Here is a 15171-nt window from a genome sequence, read left to right on the forward strand (position 1 = left end):
GCAGCAGATATATACGTATTATATAAAAAAAAAAGTTTAAAAAAAAACACCCCCCCTCCCCCAACTATGACTCTTCTGTATTACTGAGATGCCACGTAGCTCCCGGGGAGTTTGAAGAGTTGATGAAACAAGATTCACCCTTCGTCCACCCATCCACATAGCAGGACGATTTCACACTGTCTTAACAAGCGGGACTGAAAATTGTCCACCTCACCATAACCTGACTGGACCAGAACCAGCTTCGGGTTTACACGGCTGTATGACAGCCAGCCAGAGACTTGAGCAGCACCAACGGGAGAGCTTGCAGAGAGATTTGACGGCAGGGCTAAGAAGCGCATCGATCTCGACGGAGTACTGTTAAAACAGAGACAGTGGGACATCCAGAACTGTCTCAGACCAGGACCCCTGGGTGATCTCCTGCAACGTGAAATGAGGATGCACTGCATTTGTATGTGCCTGGGGTTAATATGACCATGACAAACGCCATCGCTACCTTAGCATGTAACCTATTATTCCCATGACGAGCTCTGTAATGTCTACTGTCAATATCCTGTAGACATATCGAGTCATAAATGTAAAGATGTCAAGCAGGCATTTATCAAGATAAGAAAATCGAGACCATGTGACCAGTGATAGAGATAGAAATAGAGTACCTCGTCACTCCCATTTCACTGATTAAGCCTAAAACGATGGCCCGATAATGTGTCGGTGCGGCCGCTGTCGCATCAGGAGGGGCCGCGGCCCCGGGTCTCTCAGCTCCTGTGAAATGTCAGAGGCCGGCTTGCCATCGGTTGTTTGTGATAGCGCTCTACATGACAGGGGCCCTCAAGAGTCTGGACAAGATCAGATGGGGGGGGGGGAGGGGGGTGATTTCATACTGACATATCCAAGAACTACTCAGGAACCGACAGGTAACGTAGCTCTGTTCAGCACACTAAACAGGCGTCTCTCATTATCCTCTGGGAGGGAAACAACATGGCAACGACTGTACGCTGAGGTAGGGTCAGACGCGGGCTCTAGGAAAGCAATGACGTGGACTCGGTCCTGCAGATCCGAAAGGAGGTCCTTCCTTGCTCGTGCTCCACAGAGAAATGAACCACACTGTGTTATACGACGGCTTGAAAACTGTTACCCTCTTAACTTTCACACCACACAGGCAAGGCTGGGGTCGTCTGCAGCTGCTATGGGGGGGGGGGGGGATTAAATTCCAGTGTCAAGTCCTCGTTCTGTTAAACGGTCATTACTGTATCTCCTCTAATACCTCTTCACCCAGTCTTTCTGTCTTACAGTGTACAGCATTCAGAGAAACCTTCAACAGTGAACTTAAACCGTGTAGGTGTAGTCTTTACCGTGCCTTGAGCACTGGGTGGTGTAAATGAATATGCTGACGATATAAGCTGAAGTTTTCCATAAGCTACTCTGATAAAGTCACAGTGCCAAGGCAGACCTTTTCCTCGGTCACACTTAACGCAAGAGGTTACGAGGCGTTCCTCAAAAACGCTTCTTGTGTAACAGTGGATGAACAAAAACTGAACAAAAGTGATTGAAAGGTGAAGACTGTTATCGGTGTTGTATCTGCATGCTCGCGAGTTTCAGATGTTACGTCATTTTGGGACAAACCGTATCTGTAAATGTAAAACTCATTGCATTCATCGTTAGCGTAGTGGGTGTCTTAAGAACCGCCCGGCTTGCTCTCCTGAGCGTTTTGCCAAGTATTTTACATAAACAAGGTTCAATCGGTGTCTTTTGCATAACGGTCTTGTGTAGTAATAATTGTCACGCAGTGGGTCTACACAAAAGAAACCCACGCTTTTTTTGCATAACTCGTTGGAATGTCCCGTCTGTCTGTGACCTGTGCTGCTGTTCTGTATTTTGTACCGCGTGTGCACAAAACCAAATGTCGAGACACGACACGCATGTGACGGCATAAAGCTTCATGGAAATATGGTGCGCACTGTCGACGTCCATAAGGAAAAGTCCATTTTTGGTTCATTACTCAAATGTACTTTGTAGGATTATTTGTGGCAAGTATAAAAAAAAAAAAAAAGGAGTGAGAATAAAATGAGAAATTGTAAAAACCTATCCAAGGGTGCTGACGCTGTTTTCCATGTGCTCCTCGGGGCTGCGGGGGGGGGGGTTCTCAGCTGCAGGGGAACAGACGGGGACAAGGAGTGGGAGCTTGTGCAAAAAGTCCACTGACAGTGATAGAGACTCTATGGACATTCTCTCAAAGTGCACCTCTGCCCAGTCAGGAAGAAAAAAAAAGGGCACATCAAGCGGCGGAAAGATGCTGTCAGCAGCCCCCCCCCCCACACACATACACACAGATCGCTGCGATAATCTAAACAGCAGACAGACAACGCAGTTGACCTGTCACTATCCATATCCCCTGACACTCCAGATTCTTAACTTTGTCCCAGCATTTGCCAGTCTTTACTTGGAGATGAGGTGCAGCGATACTGGCTGGAGACATGGCAGCAAGCCAGGGGCACGGGGGGGTATTCTGAAGCCGGGCGCCGCTCTCTAACTTCATTACAATGCCATATATCTTTCCCAAATCACATCAGGATAATTCGCCGGCAGAGATGCCCCAGCAAAAGCCCACCTCGGCGCATTTATCCCATCATGTGCATTCCCCTGACCGGGCCAATCGGATTTGTTTTTTTTTTTTTAAACAGTTTTTTTTTTTATGGCATTTTCTGCCTTTGACAGTGACAGCAGACAGAGAGACAGGAAAGGCAGGGGACAGAGAGGGATGACCTGCAGCAAAGGGCCTGGGCTGGATTTGAACTCAGGCCGTTGCGGTATTGGGACTCAGCCTCGACGTATGGTACGCTCTATCGGGTGAGCCACCGGGGCGCCAACTCTGGGGCAACAACGGAGGTTTCTTTTCTGCTCCGTAACGTCGTTTTGTAGCATTCCCCTTCCCAAGATACCAGTCTGCAGGGGTTTTTGTATTTAAAGATGATTATTTTTGCCATTTTCCGCCTTTATTTGACAGCGATAGTCGAGAGGAGATGACGTGCAGCGAAGGGCCCAGGCCGGATTCGAACCCAGGCCGGTGTGGTAAGGACTCAGCCTTATGCGGTACCACTCTACCAGGTGAGCCAGCGAGGCGCCCCCCCCAGTCTGCAGTTTCTAGACTTGATAGCGAAGACCACTACGCCTGCGGGGGGGGCAGGGCATGCTTTGACCTCTCACCAGAGAGCTGCAGCTGAAGACGTGGTGGTCTTAAACCGAACAGCTGGCTTTTCCAGTGAAAGTGGTTATTTTCAGACAGGTTGGGTGGTGTAGTGCGGTGGTTGCAGTGGTGTGTGTGTGTGTGTGTGTGTAAGTAAAAGAGGCCTTGGGGTTAGGCAGGAAGCAGGCAGGGACTCAGCTGTCTGACCGGGCCCTGTGAAAATCCCTGACCCATGGGCAGCAATGACAGACACGCAGGGGACTGTGGGACAGACAGTGGACACATTGGTCTGTACATGCAAGACATTCTACACAAAAATAAAAAGTCTTATTCGGGCTCAATTCCACGACTGTTCTGACAAACTACCACATGTGCAGATTTAGGCTGTACTGCGCTCACGTCAGTCACGGGAAGGGTTGTTTCCTTGACATGTGAATGATAGTGAGGCATGGTGGCAAGAGAAGAGAGAAAACTGGGACAAGTTCTTACTCCTGTCATAACGGACACCCGATATCTGATAAAGTTACTAAAAAGATCAAACACACCTAAGGATATTTTCAATAGGTTTATTAAGTAAAAATCAAATATCGTCTTATTTACATTTATAGAAAAAAAATCAACTTGTATTAAGACACAATACAGGATTAACATTAGGAATAATACATAACAGGAAATTAGTCTATTGCATATCTGACGTAAACGCCCCTGCCCATGACTTGTTATGACCTTCTGTAAACTCAAAGGATGGGGAGAGTACTTTTTAAAGTGTTATGTCATGTCTCCGGTTAAAAGCAATGTGAACAACCCTCCTGCTTTGTTCCAATGGCTGTCAGTCAGTTTATGGCAAAACCACATGTATAGTCTCATTAAACACTGGCCCGGGACTGGATTCTTAATTGAACCCTCGGTTTTGTTGATGAAGCTTTTCAAATGGACGAAAGGACGTCCTAACAGACTGACTGCAGGCTAGCAATGCCCCTCAGGTGTTATGTCAGGCAGGGCACAAACAACACGATCAAGGTTGTCTGGGTAGAGTAGCTCTAATCTGTTGCCCACCAACACGGGGATCACCGGTTCGAATCCCCGTGTTGCCTCCGGCTCGGTCGGCCGTCCCTACAGACACAATTGGCCGTGTCTGCGGGTGGGAAGCCGGATGTGGGTATGTGTCCTGGTTGCTGCACTAGCACCTCCTCTGATCGGTCAGGGTGCCTATTCGGGGAGAGGGGGAACTGGGGGGGAATAGCATGATTCTCCCACGTGCTACGTCCCCCTAGTGAAACTCCTTACTGTCAGGTGAAAAGAAGCGGCTGGCGACTCCACATGTATCGGAAGAGGCGTGTGGTAGTCTGCAGCCCTCCCCAGATTGGCAGAGGGGGTGGAGCAGCGACCGGGACGGCTCGGAAGAGTGGGGTAATTGGCCAAGTACAATTGGGGGAAAAACTGGGAAAATAAATAAATAAATAAATAACACGGTCAAGGACATCCGGGTAGCATGGCGGTCTATTTCATTGCCTACCAACACGGGGATCACCAGTTTGAGTCCCCGCGTTCCCTCCGGCTTGGTCGGGCGTCCGTACAGACACAATTGGCCGTGTCTGCGGTTGGGAAGCCGGATGTGGGTGTGTGTCCTGGTCGCTGCACTAGCGTCTCCTCTGGTCAGCTGGGGCGCCTTGTTAAGGGGGGACAGGGAACTGTGGGGAATAGCGTGATCCTCCCACGTGCTACGCCCCCTGGTGAAACTCCTCACTGTCAGGTGAAAAGAAGTGGCTGGCGACTCCACATGTATCGGAGGAGGAATGTGGTAATCTGCAGCCTTCCCCCTGATCGGCAGAGGGGGTGGAGCAGCGACCGGGACAGCTCGGTAGAGTGGGGTAATTGGCCAAGTACACTTGGAGAGAAAAAGGGGAAGGGGGGGATTACACGATCAAACTTGCTGACATTCAAAACTGCAAGTCCAGGCAATGAAGGAGTGTCCACCATCCCATGGTTATTAATACTGTCTGAGCAACACTATTTGTTATCAAGAGCAGAGATGAGAGGAAAGATCAGTGTTATGGCCTTAATAATCTGACTGTTACAATACTACGGTAAATCAAGGCCTAATTCGCTATTCGGTTTCCATTGCCACCCATGAGATCCTACACAGTAGCTCATGCAACCAGTAACCATGCTCTATGAATGCAGAGGCCCATACAGCCCACATAAAACTCAAAATGGTTCAAATGATTTTAATCATGAAACATTTAACTTAATAAATAGACTGGGGAGATATATAGAGAAGAATACAAAGTATGCATAGATTTGTGCAGAGGATCTTGAAATAAATAATACGGCCGTTATCGAGTTCGAGCAGCTGACAGTACTCGGACAACTAGATTATGCTCTCCTGTATTGTGATGGGCAGCGCAAGCTTAAGCCGTCCTCTTTTGGTCCTGTGGAGTCTCTGTCTAGAGCAATAGCTTATGAGTTATCAGTACTGTGAAGACAGGAAAACAATGCCCGACTACCGCATTCAGATTCAAACTTTAGGGATATCTATCCATCTAGATAGATAGATATGTCAGTACTGACCACAAATCTCGATGGACAACTTCAACAGTCAGTGCAAGATACGTCAAAAAGATTTGCCCATTTTGAGATTCGGTCACATATTGAAGGCATATTTTGGGCAAACTAACAATAATCCAAATGGCCCTTTGTGTCAGTTTTAAGGATGTCTATATAAAATCCTTTTATAAGAGGGTAACAGGATAGCCTTGATCAAAAATATATTTCGTTAAGTTCGCTAGAGTCCAATACCCTATATTTATGTACCAAAAGAGTGCATGTAGTACATAAGAAGCACACATCAATACCATGACAAAATGTGCACCAAGACAAACGGCAACATAAATCAGTATGGTTGGAGTCTGCATACAACGGGCACAATCCTACACAACCCTCTATCAATGAGTGCCTTTCAACAAAGGCATAACTTGCTGACCCACAACCACTGTATTAGTAATGCCTTTCTCCCCCCTGAGGGCTACTAAACCCAGACTTTTAAACCTTTCAAACTGTATGCTTTACTGCCTGTAGAGTTTGAGAAGTTAACTGAAACATTTTAGACTATTTTGTACCCATGATACTTTGTGGCACGCGTTCACCCTAGGCCTAGCCTCTAGTCTAGCCCCTGCTTCACAGCACCTGGTTGCCACCTGGCCTCTGGGGTCAGGCTTCTTCCTTGCGGCAAGATCCTTTAGTCGTATTCCGGTCAGTCTCACACCACCTCGTCGGACTCCAGGTTGTACTCCTCATACAGGGCGTCTAGAATAGCCAACTGCTTCCCCATGGCGGGCAGGTACATGCCGAGGTCCCTGTGCATGCCGCTGATGAAGTCCTTCTTCAGCTCGTCACCTTCTCTGGACACCAAGGCAGCCGTGAAGCTTTCGTACGATGGGGCAGCTCTCAGGGCCAACTAGGGACGTGGAGAAAGAGTCACTAATGCCAGGCTCATAAGATAATTTTAAAGATAAAGCCGTAATTTTAAGATATATACACCGATCAGTCAAAACATTAAAACCACGGACAGATAAGTGAATAGCCTTGATTATCTCATTACAACAGCACCTGTCAAGGGCTGGGATATATTAGGCAGCAAGTGAACAGTCAGTTCTTGAAGTTGATGTGTTGGAAGCAGGAAAAATGGGCAAGCTTAAGGATCTGAGCGACTTTGACAAAGGCCAAATTGTGATGGCTAGACGACTGGGTCAGAGCATCTCCAAAATGGCAGGTCTTGTGGGGTGTTCCCGGTATGCAGTGGTCAGTACCTCCCAAAGGCAGTCCAAGGAAGGACAACTGGTGAATCGGCGACAGGGTCATGGGCGCCAAGGCTCATTGATCCGCATGGGGAGTGAAGGCTAGCCCATCTGGTCCCATTCCACAGAAGAGCTAATGTAGCTCAATTACTGAAAAAGTTAATGCTGGCTATGACAGACAGGTGTCAGAACACACAGTGCATCACAGCTTGTTGTGTATAGGGCTGTATAGCCGCAGACTGCTCAGAGTGCCCATGATGACCCCTGTCCATCGCTGAAAGTGCCTACAATGGACACGTGAGCATCAGAACTGGACCATGGAGCAGTGGAAGAAAGTGGCCTGGTCCCGATGAGTCCCGTTTTCTTTTACATCATGTGGACAGCCAGGTGCATGTGTCGTTTACCTGGGGCACCAGGATGCACTATGGGAAGAAGGCAAGCCAGCAGAGGCAGTTTGATGCTCTGGGCAATGTTCTGCTGGTAAACCTCGAGTCCTGGCATTGATGTGGATGTTACTTTGATACATAACATCTACCTAAACATTGCTGCAGACCAAGTGCACCCCTTCATGGCAACGGTATTCCCTGATGGCAGTGGCCTCTTTCAGCAGGATACTGCAACCTGCTGCACTGCAAAAATTGTTCAAGAATGGTTTGAGGAACATGACAAAGAGTGCAAGGTGTTGCCCTGACCTCCAAATTTCTCAGATCTCAATCTGATCGAGGATTTGTGCTGTAAAAACAAGTCCAATCCATGGAGCCCCCACCTCGCAACTTGCAGGACTTAAAGGATCTGCTGCTAACATCTTGGTATCGGATGAGGTCATGTGGAGTCCATGCCTCAATGGGTCAGAGCTGTTTTGGTGGCACAAGGGGGACCTACACAGTATTAGGCAGGTGGTTTTAATGTTTTGGCTGATTACTGTGTATATTACCCCCCCCCCCAAAAAAAGTGCTGCTGAGGAATACCTACTGCAAATACCCCTCGCACAACCCATCCGTGGTACTGCCGAAGGGTTTTTCCGTAGGCAGTGTCTGAGTGAGAGAGAAGGAAGATCCTGAGGATATGTCAAGACTAACGATTCCCTGAATAATTATGTAACCTCTGTGTGTATTATGGAGGGCCACAAATAATGGGCTCAAAAATGTGTATCACTTTGTTACATCTATCAAGCCTCACTAATTAGACAATTTATGCCGAATGGGTCCTCTTAATCACCGTGAAAATGACAAACATACTCCATTAAAAACTGCAAGTGAACGTGTGGACCTGCTAATGATTACATTAGAAGTAAAAATTCAAAGTACTGCCGCGATTAAAAAACATCTGGCTTACGAGGCCAGTGGAGCCTCACAAAAATTAAATATTGACTGATTAATCTGAGCGAGTGTCGATCAAGAGAACTTTTAAACGGACATCATGTACGTGCGGGGAAAGCATTGGGAGCCAACTCACTAAGTGCGCCCTGGATGTCTTGTTCCCCTGTATTGACCTCCGACAGGAACTCCCTAAGGAACTTGAGGCCTCGTCTGAGCCACAGCAGAGCCTCCGTGGCCGAGTTACGGACCTGCGCTACATCAGTTTCCACCTCATGCAACACAATGGACTGTAGTGTGGGGAAGCTCTCGGGTTCTGACACCAACTTCTGGTGAATTTTCTGTTTAAAAAAGGGACAGGGTCATGTAGTAACACATCCGGGATGATGGGGCTTGTAGAGGACGACAGAAGTATGACAGGCAAGTGGTAAGTTATTGATTCCAACCTACAGTCATTTCTGTAACATGTTTGTTAACCAAATTGTGAACTATACAAATGGATATTTCAATATGTTTGAAATTTGTTGAAAACCGATTAAAAGTCTGTTCCATGAGATCTGGATATTGCATTAAAAAAATGTAAAAAAAAAAAAAACTTAACAAGGAACTTAATCTACCACTTGTTTAAGTTTAGATATCCATTAACAGGGATCTCATATGAAATTAAAAAAAAGCTCCCCAGTTAGCATCAAGCAAATTGAAATTGTAAAAAAAAAAAAATCGTTAGTGCCCTTTTATTCCAATTCATTTAAAGGAAACGGACACACTTACCTTGATGTTTCCTACAAAATCCAGTTTAACTGGTGCAAACACTGTAGAGCCCAGCTTGTCTGAGGAAGAGAGAGTCCTTGGTCAATTTCTCTATACCCTATTCAGCACAGCTGCTTGTCTCTCATGTCCTTTACCCCGAACCCTCAGTGGTGCTGGTACTGCTTTTTCAGTTTCAATACAACAGCCAATGATCCAACAGTGTAGATGAGCTCAATACATGAGTTAAGGGATAATGAACGGGATGAAAAATCCCTTGTTGGCAAGTAATTGAAAGAATTTCATCTCCTAACTAAAAGATGTTTGGGTCAAATGCCTTGAACAAACCACACAACCAACGTACGTGCCAGTGTTGTAGTCGAGTCACTAAACCTCGAGTCTGAGTCCTGGACTCGAGTACTACAACACTGGTACATGCCCACCACAGTCTTGGTCAAATCAAACAAATTGCCCTCCAAATACCAATATTTGCAAATATGCAAAAAGCAAGAGGTGTGTGTGTGTGTGTAAGTCTTTCAGGTGCTTTTAGTGTCATAGTTATACTGAAGACCGAGCACCTGTGCGGGTAATGTGGCAGCAAATATGTGACCACTTAAGTTTCACTACCAATTTTATTCTTACAAAAAGTCATAATTACAATAAGTCTGTGGTATACTAACATCTGTTGCTATATAATAAGTACACAATATCGACTGTTCCAGCTTAAACATGTGGCTAGTGCATACTTCAGCACACAGTAACAGATATTATACCACAGACATGCTGTAATTATGACTTTGTGTAAGAGTAAAATCAATACAGAAACTTTATATGTCAAATGTCGTCATCCACAGTCTGCAGCGCTCTCAGACTTGAACCACAGCCTCGCCACAACTCAATAACAACTACCCCCTACAGTCACATCACAATGCTCATTTATTCAACATGATTGATTGATAAGCAGCAAAGAATAAACAGAGTGAGCGAAAAAGGATGTAGGCGCACACAAAAATTGTGAGGGTGTCAAAAGAACTTTAGGGTTAATGAGGCAAGACAGACAGCGGCCTCCAAATGAATGATAGAGCATGCACGGATGGATGGCAGGAGAGGAAGGATCAGTTCTTGGATTAGCTTTGACTGACTTCACTGAACGCTATAATGGTTGAAATGGCTGAGGATGATTGCAAAGGAAGGAAAAACAAACAGTGCCAGAGGGAGAGATGTAAAGACATTGAAAGTAACTGGCCTACCTAATACAGGCACTATTGCATAGCATGAGTCCAAAAAGTCTTGTGTTGGGATACCATTGTCGTCATCCAGCCTTATATCACTAAATCTAAAAAGTGAAACAGATCCAAAAAAGGAGGGTATATATTTAAGACAAGTCTCCCATTTAAACTTTTATTTGTTTAATGAAACAAAGCAAAAACAAAACAAAAAAAGGTACACACATCAAAACCAAGCCAGAGAAATGATTCACACAGTCATGCGATTCTGTTGTCAGCAGCAGACATCATCAGCTACCTGGTTCTGGTTCTGGACAGTCAGTTTTGCCATGTCAACCCTCAATTTCTGTTCATTTATATCAGCAGACTCAAAAATGTACATAGGTTCTTTATCTTGTAATTAAATACTGGTTCGGTAAAACAGTGACTACTTCAAGCATTGACACTATAGTTTAAATAATTCACATTTTAGTAATTTGCTTGGTAATACTTTTCACTGCCTATAAAAAGGATGTGCTTGAAAGAAAGACTGAAAGGGTATCAAAAACATTTTTACAAACCCAATCATCAGATGGAGGCATCTCTGTACATGTCATGTGATCAAGAGAGAACACACCAATATAAAAACACTCATTATGACATCATCACTCTTTCAAAGCAGTTGAAACCTGTTATTCATTCATCCTGTGCAAAACGGCTACTATGAGTGCAAAAACAAACAAGAAGAGCAGATGGGTTTGATTAATCTTATGACATGCAATTGTTGTGAACAGGCTACAAATGGTCACATACAGTTCAAATGGTTTCTTTCCTTAGTCTAAAAAAATTCAAATTAAATAACTGGGTGGGGAAAAAAAAGGAAAGGATTAGCAGAGAAACATGGAGTGCCTCGGGGTGAAAGGATATTACATGTAACACTAATTAATTTGGTCTGTCTATCAGGAAGTGTCACAATTGGTCCCTTTTATAAAGTAATTGATGTGTCTTAGAGCCTTCGACTGTTCTGAAGAATGTTTGCCTACCTGTGACTCATTGTGCTGAAGAATGTTTCCACCTGCTCTGTCTCTTCTGGCTGTGTGGAATCCTGGAAGGTACAGTCTTTAAACTCGGACTCGTCCTGGTCAGTAATAGCTTCCTGTTGGTCCTGAGGCTGGAGGTGGCTCACTTCCTGTTTGTTGTGTTCTTGACTTTGGTCTGCTTTGTGCTTCTGCCCTTCTTCTCTCACTCCTTCATTATCACCATCCTCTCTGGGTTGGTCAACATTTTCAGACTCAGAGGGATTCTGGGTAGCCTTCTCCGCTTCCTCTGCAGACAATATGCTGTCATCGCCAGCAGTATTGTTGTCTGTGGTGAGGCACACCCATACACACACAAATAGACAGAGTAGGAAATACACAAGCACATAAAAAACATTTAGTCAAGCGCTTTATCTTTATACTACAGAAGACAACACTTGCCAATCGCCAATGACAAGTCAAGTCTTTTTAAACAGCTTGGGTGAGGCATTTTGCAAAGTTGCATTTTGCAGACTCACGACACAATATATAAATTATGGCAATGGATACTTTGAAAAAAGTAACGTGGTGGGACGCACACCAGTATTGTTGAGGTGTCGGCCTCAACAGATGAAAAGCCTCAAAAAGCAAAAGAAAGTTGCAGCACAATCTTAATTTAAATGCAATTTATTCAGCCTATGTTTCAACATGGGGGGGAAAAAGTGTCCTTCAGGGCATACAATGCCACTGAAATTACACAAGCCTATATTAATCTGTTTGATGTCCTGATTATCTTCATCCCAATAGTATATTACCTGCACACAAAAGCATTAAAGCTTAGTCCTCCTTGCAGAGGTAAATACCTTAGTGAAATAATCCCAGGCAAGAGCTCCTTTCAAAGTTATTATAGCTATTTTTAGGGCTCTCACAGTAACTCCGATTGTATCTCAGTTTTTTTTAACTATGTTAAAACATTTGGGTTACTTAGTGTTTCAGTCTTCAGCAATCCAAGCAACTGAAAGATACTGCTTTTACTGCTGGCTTAATTGGGCCATTATAGCCAATTAGCACTGTTGTGTTCATGATCAGTCTGACCATTAACTTAATTTTCCATAAAAAATGCTAAATGCTTTATCATATTTGGGTTGATATATACTTGTTAAAGTATGTTAAGAGCATTGATAGGGAAGTATTGTTTGATTTAAAATAGGCCATAGTGCAGCAACCTGTGTATACTTCCCAGCCCCAGCATTAGCTTGGATAGGGGCTCTTGTTAATTGAGTGAATGCCAAGGGAAATGCAATAACGTAGCCCGGCATAAATCCTTGTCCACCCTCTTCAAGGGAATAATCTATCCCCATCAGACCAGATTTAGAATACACAATAGCCATGACCCATTTGTGCTGGATGCACCTCAATTGTTGTGGCTTTTCCTTTATGGAACACCACAATGGCTCCAAGTTTGGATAAAACTGTGGAAGTATAATGAAGAGTTGTTTTGTCTAGAGATGACTGACCTGTTTGGGACAGTTTTGTTCTCTGCATGGGTGTGTCTGGTCTGTCTAGTTCTTCTGGTCCAGAATCTAGGTTATGGTCATTGTGTGCTATTGATTCTGCTGAGAATTCACCCGATGCTCTCCACCTAGAATGAATATATTAAGTTCCCGTGTTAATTCTGAAGGGGCAGATAAACAGCGTCAATGCAGCTTAATGACTTACGTTGGCTATGTTGAATTGAATGAATTTCACATATGTAGACAGAAAAGGTCTGAATAGAAATCAAGGTTAATTTAGTAGAGCAAAACAAGGAGAATTGCAAGAAACAAAGCAAACAACCTACTTTTCTACAGAGTTCTGATTTGACTGATTGACAGGTTTGATCTGCTAGAGAAAAAAAAACATGAGCATAGCATTAGCATTGGATTTATGGAACGATCAAATACTTAACTCCCCTATCTATTTAGAGCGCCATGAGAGAACCATACCTTTTGTGGTTTAATAGCTGCTACTGGGGGAGAGCCAGGCGGACTCTGCATTACCATATCTGCACTGAAAGTGTGATTAGCTATCTGCATACACTCCTCCAGAGTCTTCAGGAAAGTGGTGCATGTAGACCTCACCATATTTCCAGTGTCCATACCTGCCTGAAAAACGCCCACAGGAATGAACATTCTTGAACAGTGGCACATGAGGAAAACATTGTCCTGAATATGCGTCTTCATGTTTGTGTCAAGCGCAGGAGTACAGGTCAGTAGCAATGTAGTTTAGCAGAGTACAATAACCTCTGCTGATATAAACACCTTGGTGTAAACTGTATCTTAAAATGCATTTGCAATTCAGAGCAGCTGTTGCCAGTTGATGAGGAACTGGTCTGTTCACACACGGAGGCAGATTTTGTTTTGATGCATCTGAAAGTTTCAATGAGGTGCCCTGAATTGCAGATTCACACAAAATAAACCTTCTCTTATTTCAACAGCTCATCTAAACCTTAACTTACCTCTGGCGAGTCGCTGAGCTCATCACTGTCCTTGATCTTGTTTACTTGTTGGAGGAGAAGGTCACAATACAACCTGAGTTCAGACATCTTAGTTTTCAGTGCCTCTGTGTTCTCCTGAAGCTCTGTGGTAGCAAAGAACAGGGGAAGCAAAAGACTGACAAGTGTTCAAAACAGCCCAGACGACTTGCTGTAAACAGATTAAAATTGTATGGGTAAAGGGATGTGTAAAAGTGCAAACCGTGTTAGGGCAGGGAAAAATAAAATAGTCTAGTTACCTTTCTCTCTCTTAGTTCTATTATCTGTAAGGCAAGCCTTGGCTGTTCCCAGGGCCACCAGCCATTTCTGCCTCTCTGCTGCATTGATGGCTCGAAGGTAAAAGTACTGTTCTCCTGGTATTATCAGGTCAACTCGTGTGAAGTCAGAGGAATGAACTAAAAAATAGCCATGGACAACAAGTGACATAGAGTAACAGTTTACATATCATCTCAGGCCTTCTAATCCCTGCGAATAGAATAAAAACAACCCACAATAATTAGAAAAAAACTGCCAACCTTGGATTTCACACACAGAAATTTTAATGCTTCCTTTGCATCCTTTCCAGGCATCTTCTTGGGAGTCATAATAAGACAGAGTTCCTCCATCAAGAACAAACCAACGTGGCTGCCAACCTAAAAGAGACATCGTCCTGTCAGAAATGACATCATTCCCAGACTCGGTGCACTGGTTAAAGTTTTATTCACATCTAAGATTTCATTATATCCTCTGTATTACTTTAGCGGTAGCCGACTATCATAATAACAGTCCATGATCACTGGTGTTGTCTGTTTTAATAAAATCTGGATTAACGCTAACGGTTGGTTACAACAGTTGCAGTGACGCTAGCTACGAAGTATAAATGCGATTAGTGACAGGTGGTGGCAGCTAGTTACCTTAGCTAATGCTAGCTATGAAGGCTGAGTCGGTAGCTGCTGAGGCAAAAGAAGAAGCTGAGAACTCTAGGAGTAACCTCAAACCGAAATGTTATTCGGAGCCAAGCCCCCGTTCAGTAAACACATTTGAGCCGGCTACTAGCTCGCTACACGGTCTTGGTGTTACGTTATCAACTCAGGTCAATGCGCCCGAACGGTGCGCTGCTAGCTAACTCCAAACTGCCACACGGAATCGAACACATCCCACATGCTTGGGGCTACTTACCACTAATGTAATTTGTCCACTTATACAGTATTCCTTCCATTGTTTAGTTGTGTTCTTTCTAGGGTCATTACTTGTTTTTCATGGCGAGACGCGACGCACAGCGGGCGGCTGTGACTCCATTTGGAGCAACGTCGGCCAGCTCGCGATCCAACTACGACTAAAAAAAAGTGACTAAAGGATTCGTGAATCGGACGGTCCTCCCGTCCACGTCAGAAGGA

The 15171-nt window shown here is 44.6% G+C and overlaps 1 protein-coding gene across 3 annotated transcripts; it reads right to left on the reverse strand.

Annotated features, from left to right (window-relative positions):
- Positions 1–3733: 3733 nt before the first annotated feature.
- plekha8 (pleckstrin homology domain containing, family A (phosphoinositide binding specific) member 8) lies at positions 3734–15097 on the reverse strand. Of its 3 annotated transcripts, none has more exons than XM_056285773.1 (13): positions 14954–15097; positions 14311–14427; positions 14035–14190; positions 13760–13881; positions 13248–13406; positions 13103–13143; positions 12780–12904; positions 11290–11611; positions 10292–10377; positions 9066–9124; positions 8434–8635; positions 7951–8012; positions 3734–6638 (listed from the first exon to the last, which is right to left on the reverse strand). In XM_056285773.1, exons 1-13 carry the CDS (start codon positions 14991–14993, stop codon positions 6441–6443), a joined length of 1689 nt encoding a protein of 562 aa, XP_056141748.1. In that variant the 5' UTR covers positions 14994–15097; the 3' UTR covers positions 3734–6440. The 3 variants fall into 3 exon arrangements, with proteins under 3 accessions (XP_056141748.1, XP_056141747.1, XP_056141750.1); XM_056285772.1 differs by having other exon boundaries at positions 13103–13146; XM_056285775.1 differs by having other exon boundaries at positions 13103–13146; positions 14311–14444; positions 14954–15090.
- Between the last annotated feature and the right edge of the window lie 74 nt (positions 15098–15171).

Source organism: Lampris incognitus, chromosome 9, assembly GCF_029633865.1.
Source record: "Lampris incognitus isolate fLamInc1 chromosome 9, fLamInc1.hap2, whole genome shotgun sequence".
Taxonomy (NCBI): Eukaryota; Metazoa; Chordata; class Actinopteri; order Lampriformes; family Lampridae; genus Lampris; species Lampris incognitus.

Coding starts and splice junctions, on each gene's coding strand:
- plekha8 (XM_056285772.1), bottom strand. CDS start 14,993: ATGGAAGGAATACTGTATAAGTGGACAAATTACATTAGTG. Junction 12,905..13,102: donor AATCAGAACTCTGTAGAAAA/GTAGGTTGTTTG, acceptor TATTCATTCTAG/GTGGAGAGCATCGGGTGAAT. Junction 6,639..7,950: donor TTGTGCGAGGGGTATTTGCA/GTAGGTATTCCT, acceptor CCACGTCCCTAG/TTGGCCCTGAGAGCTGCCCC.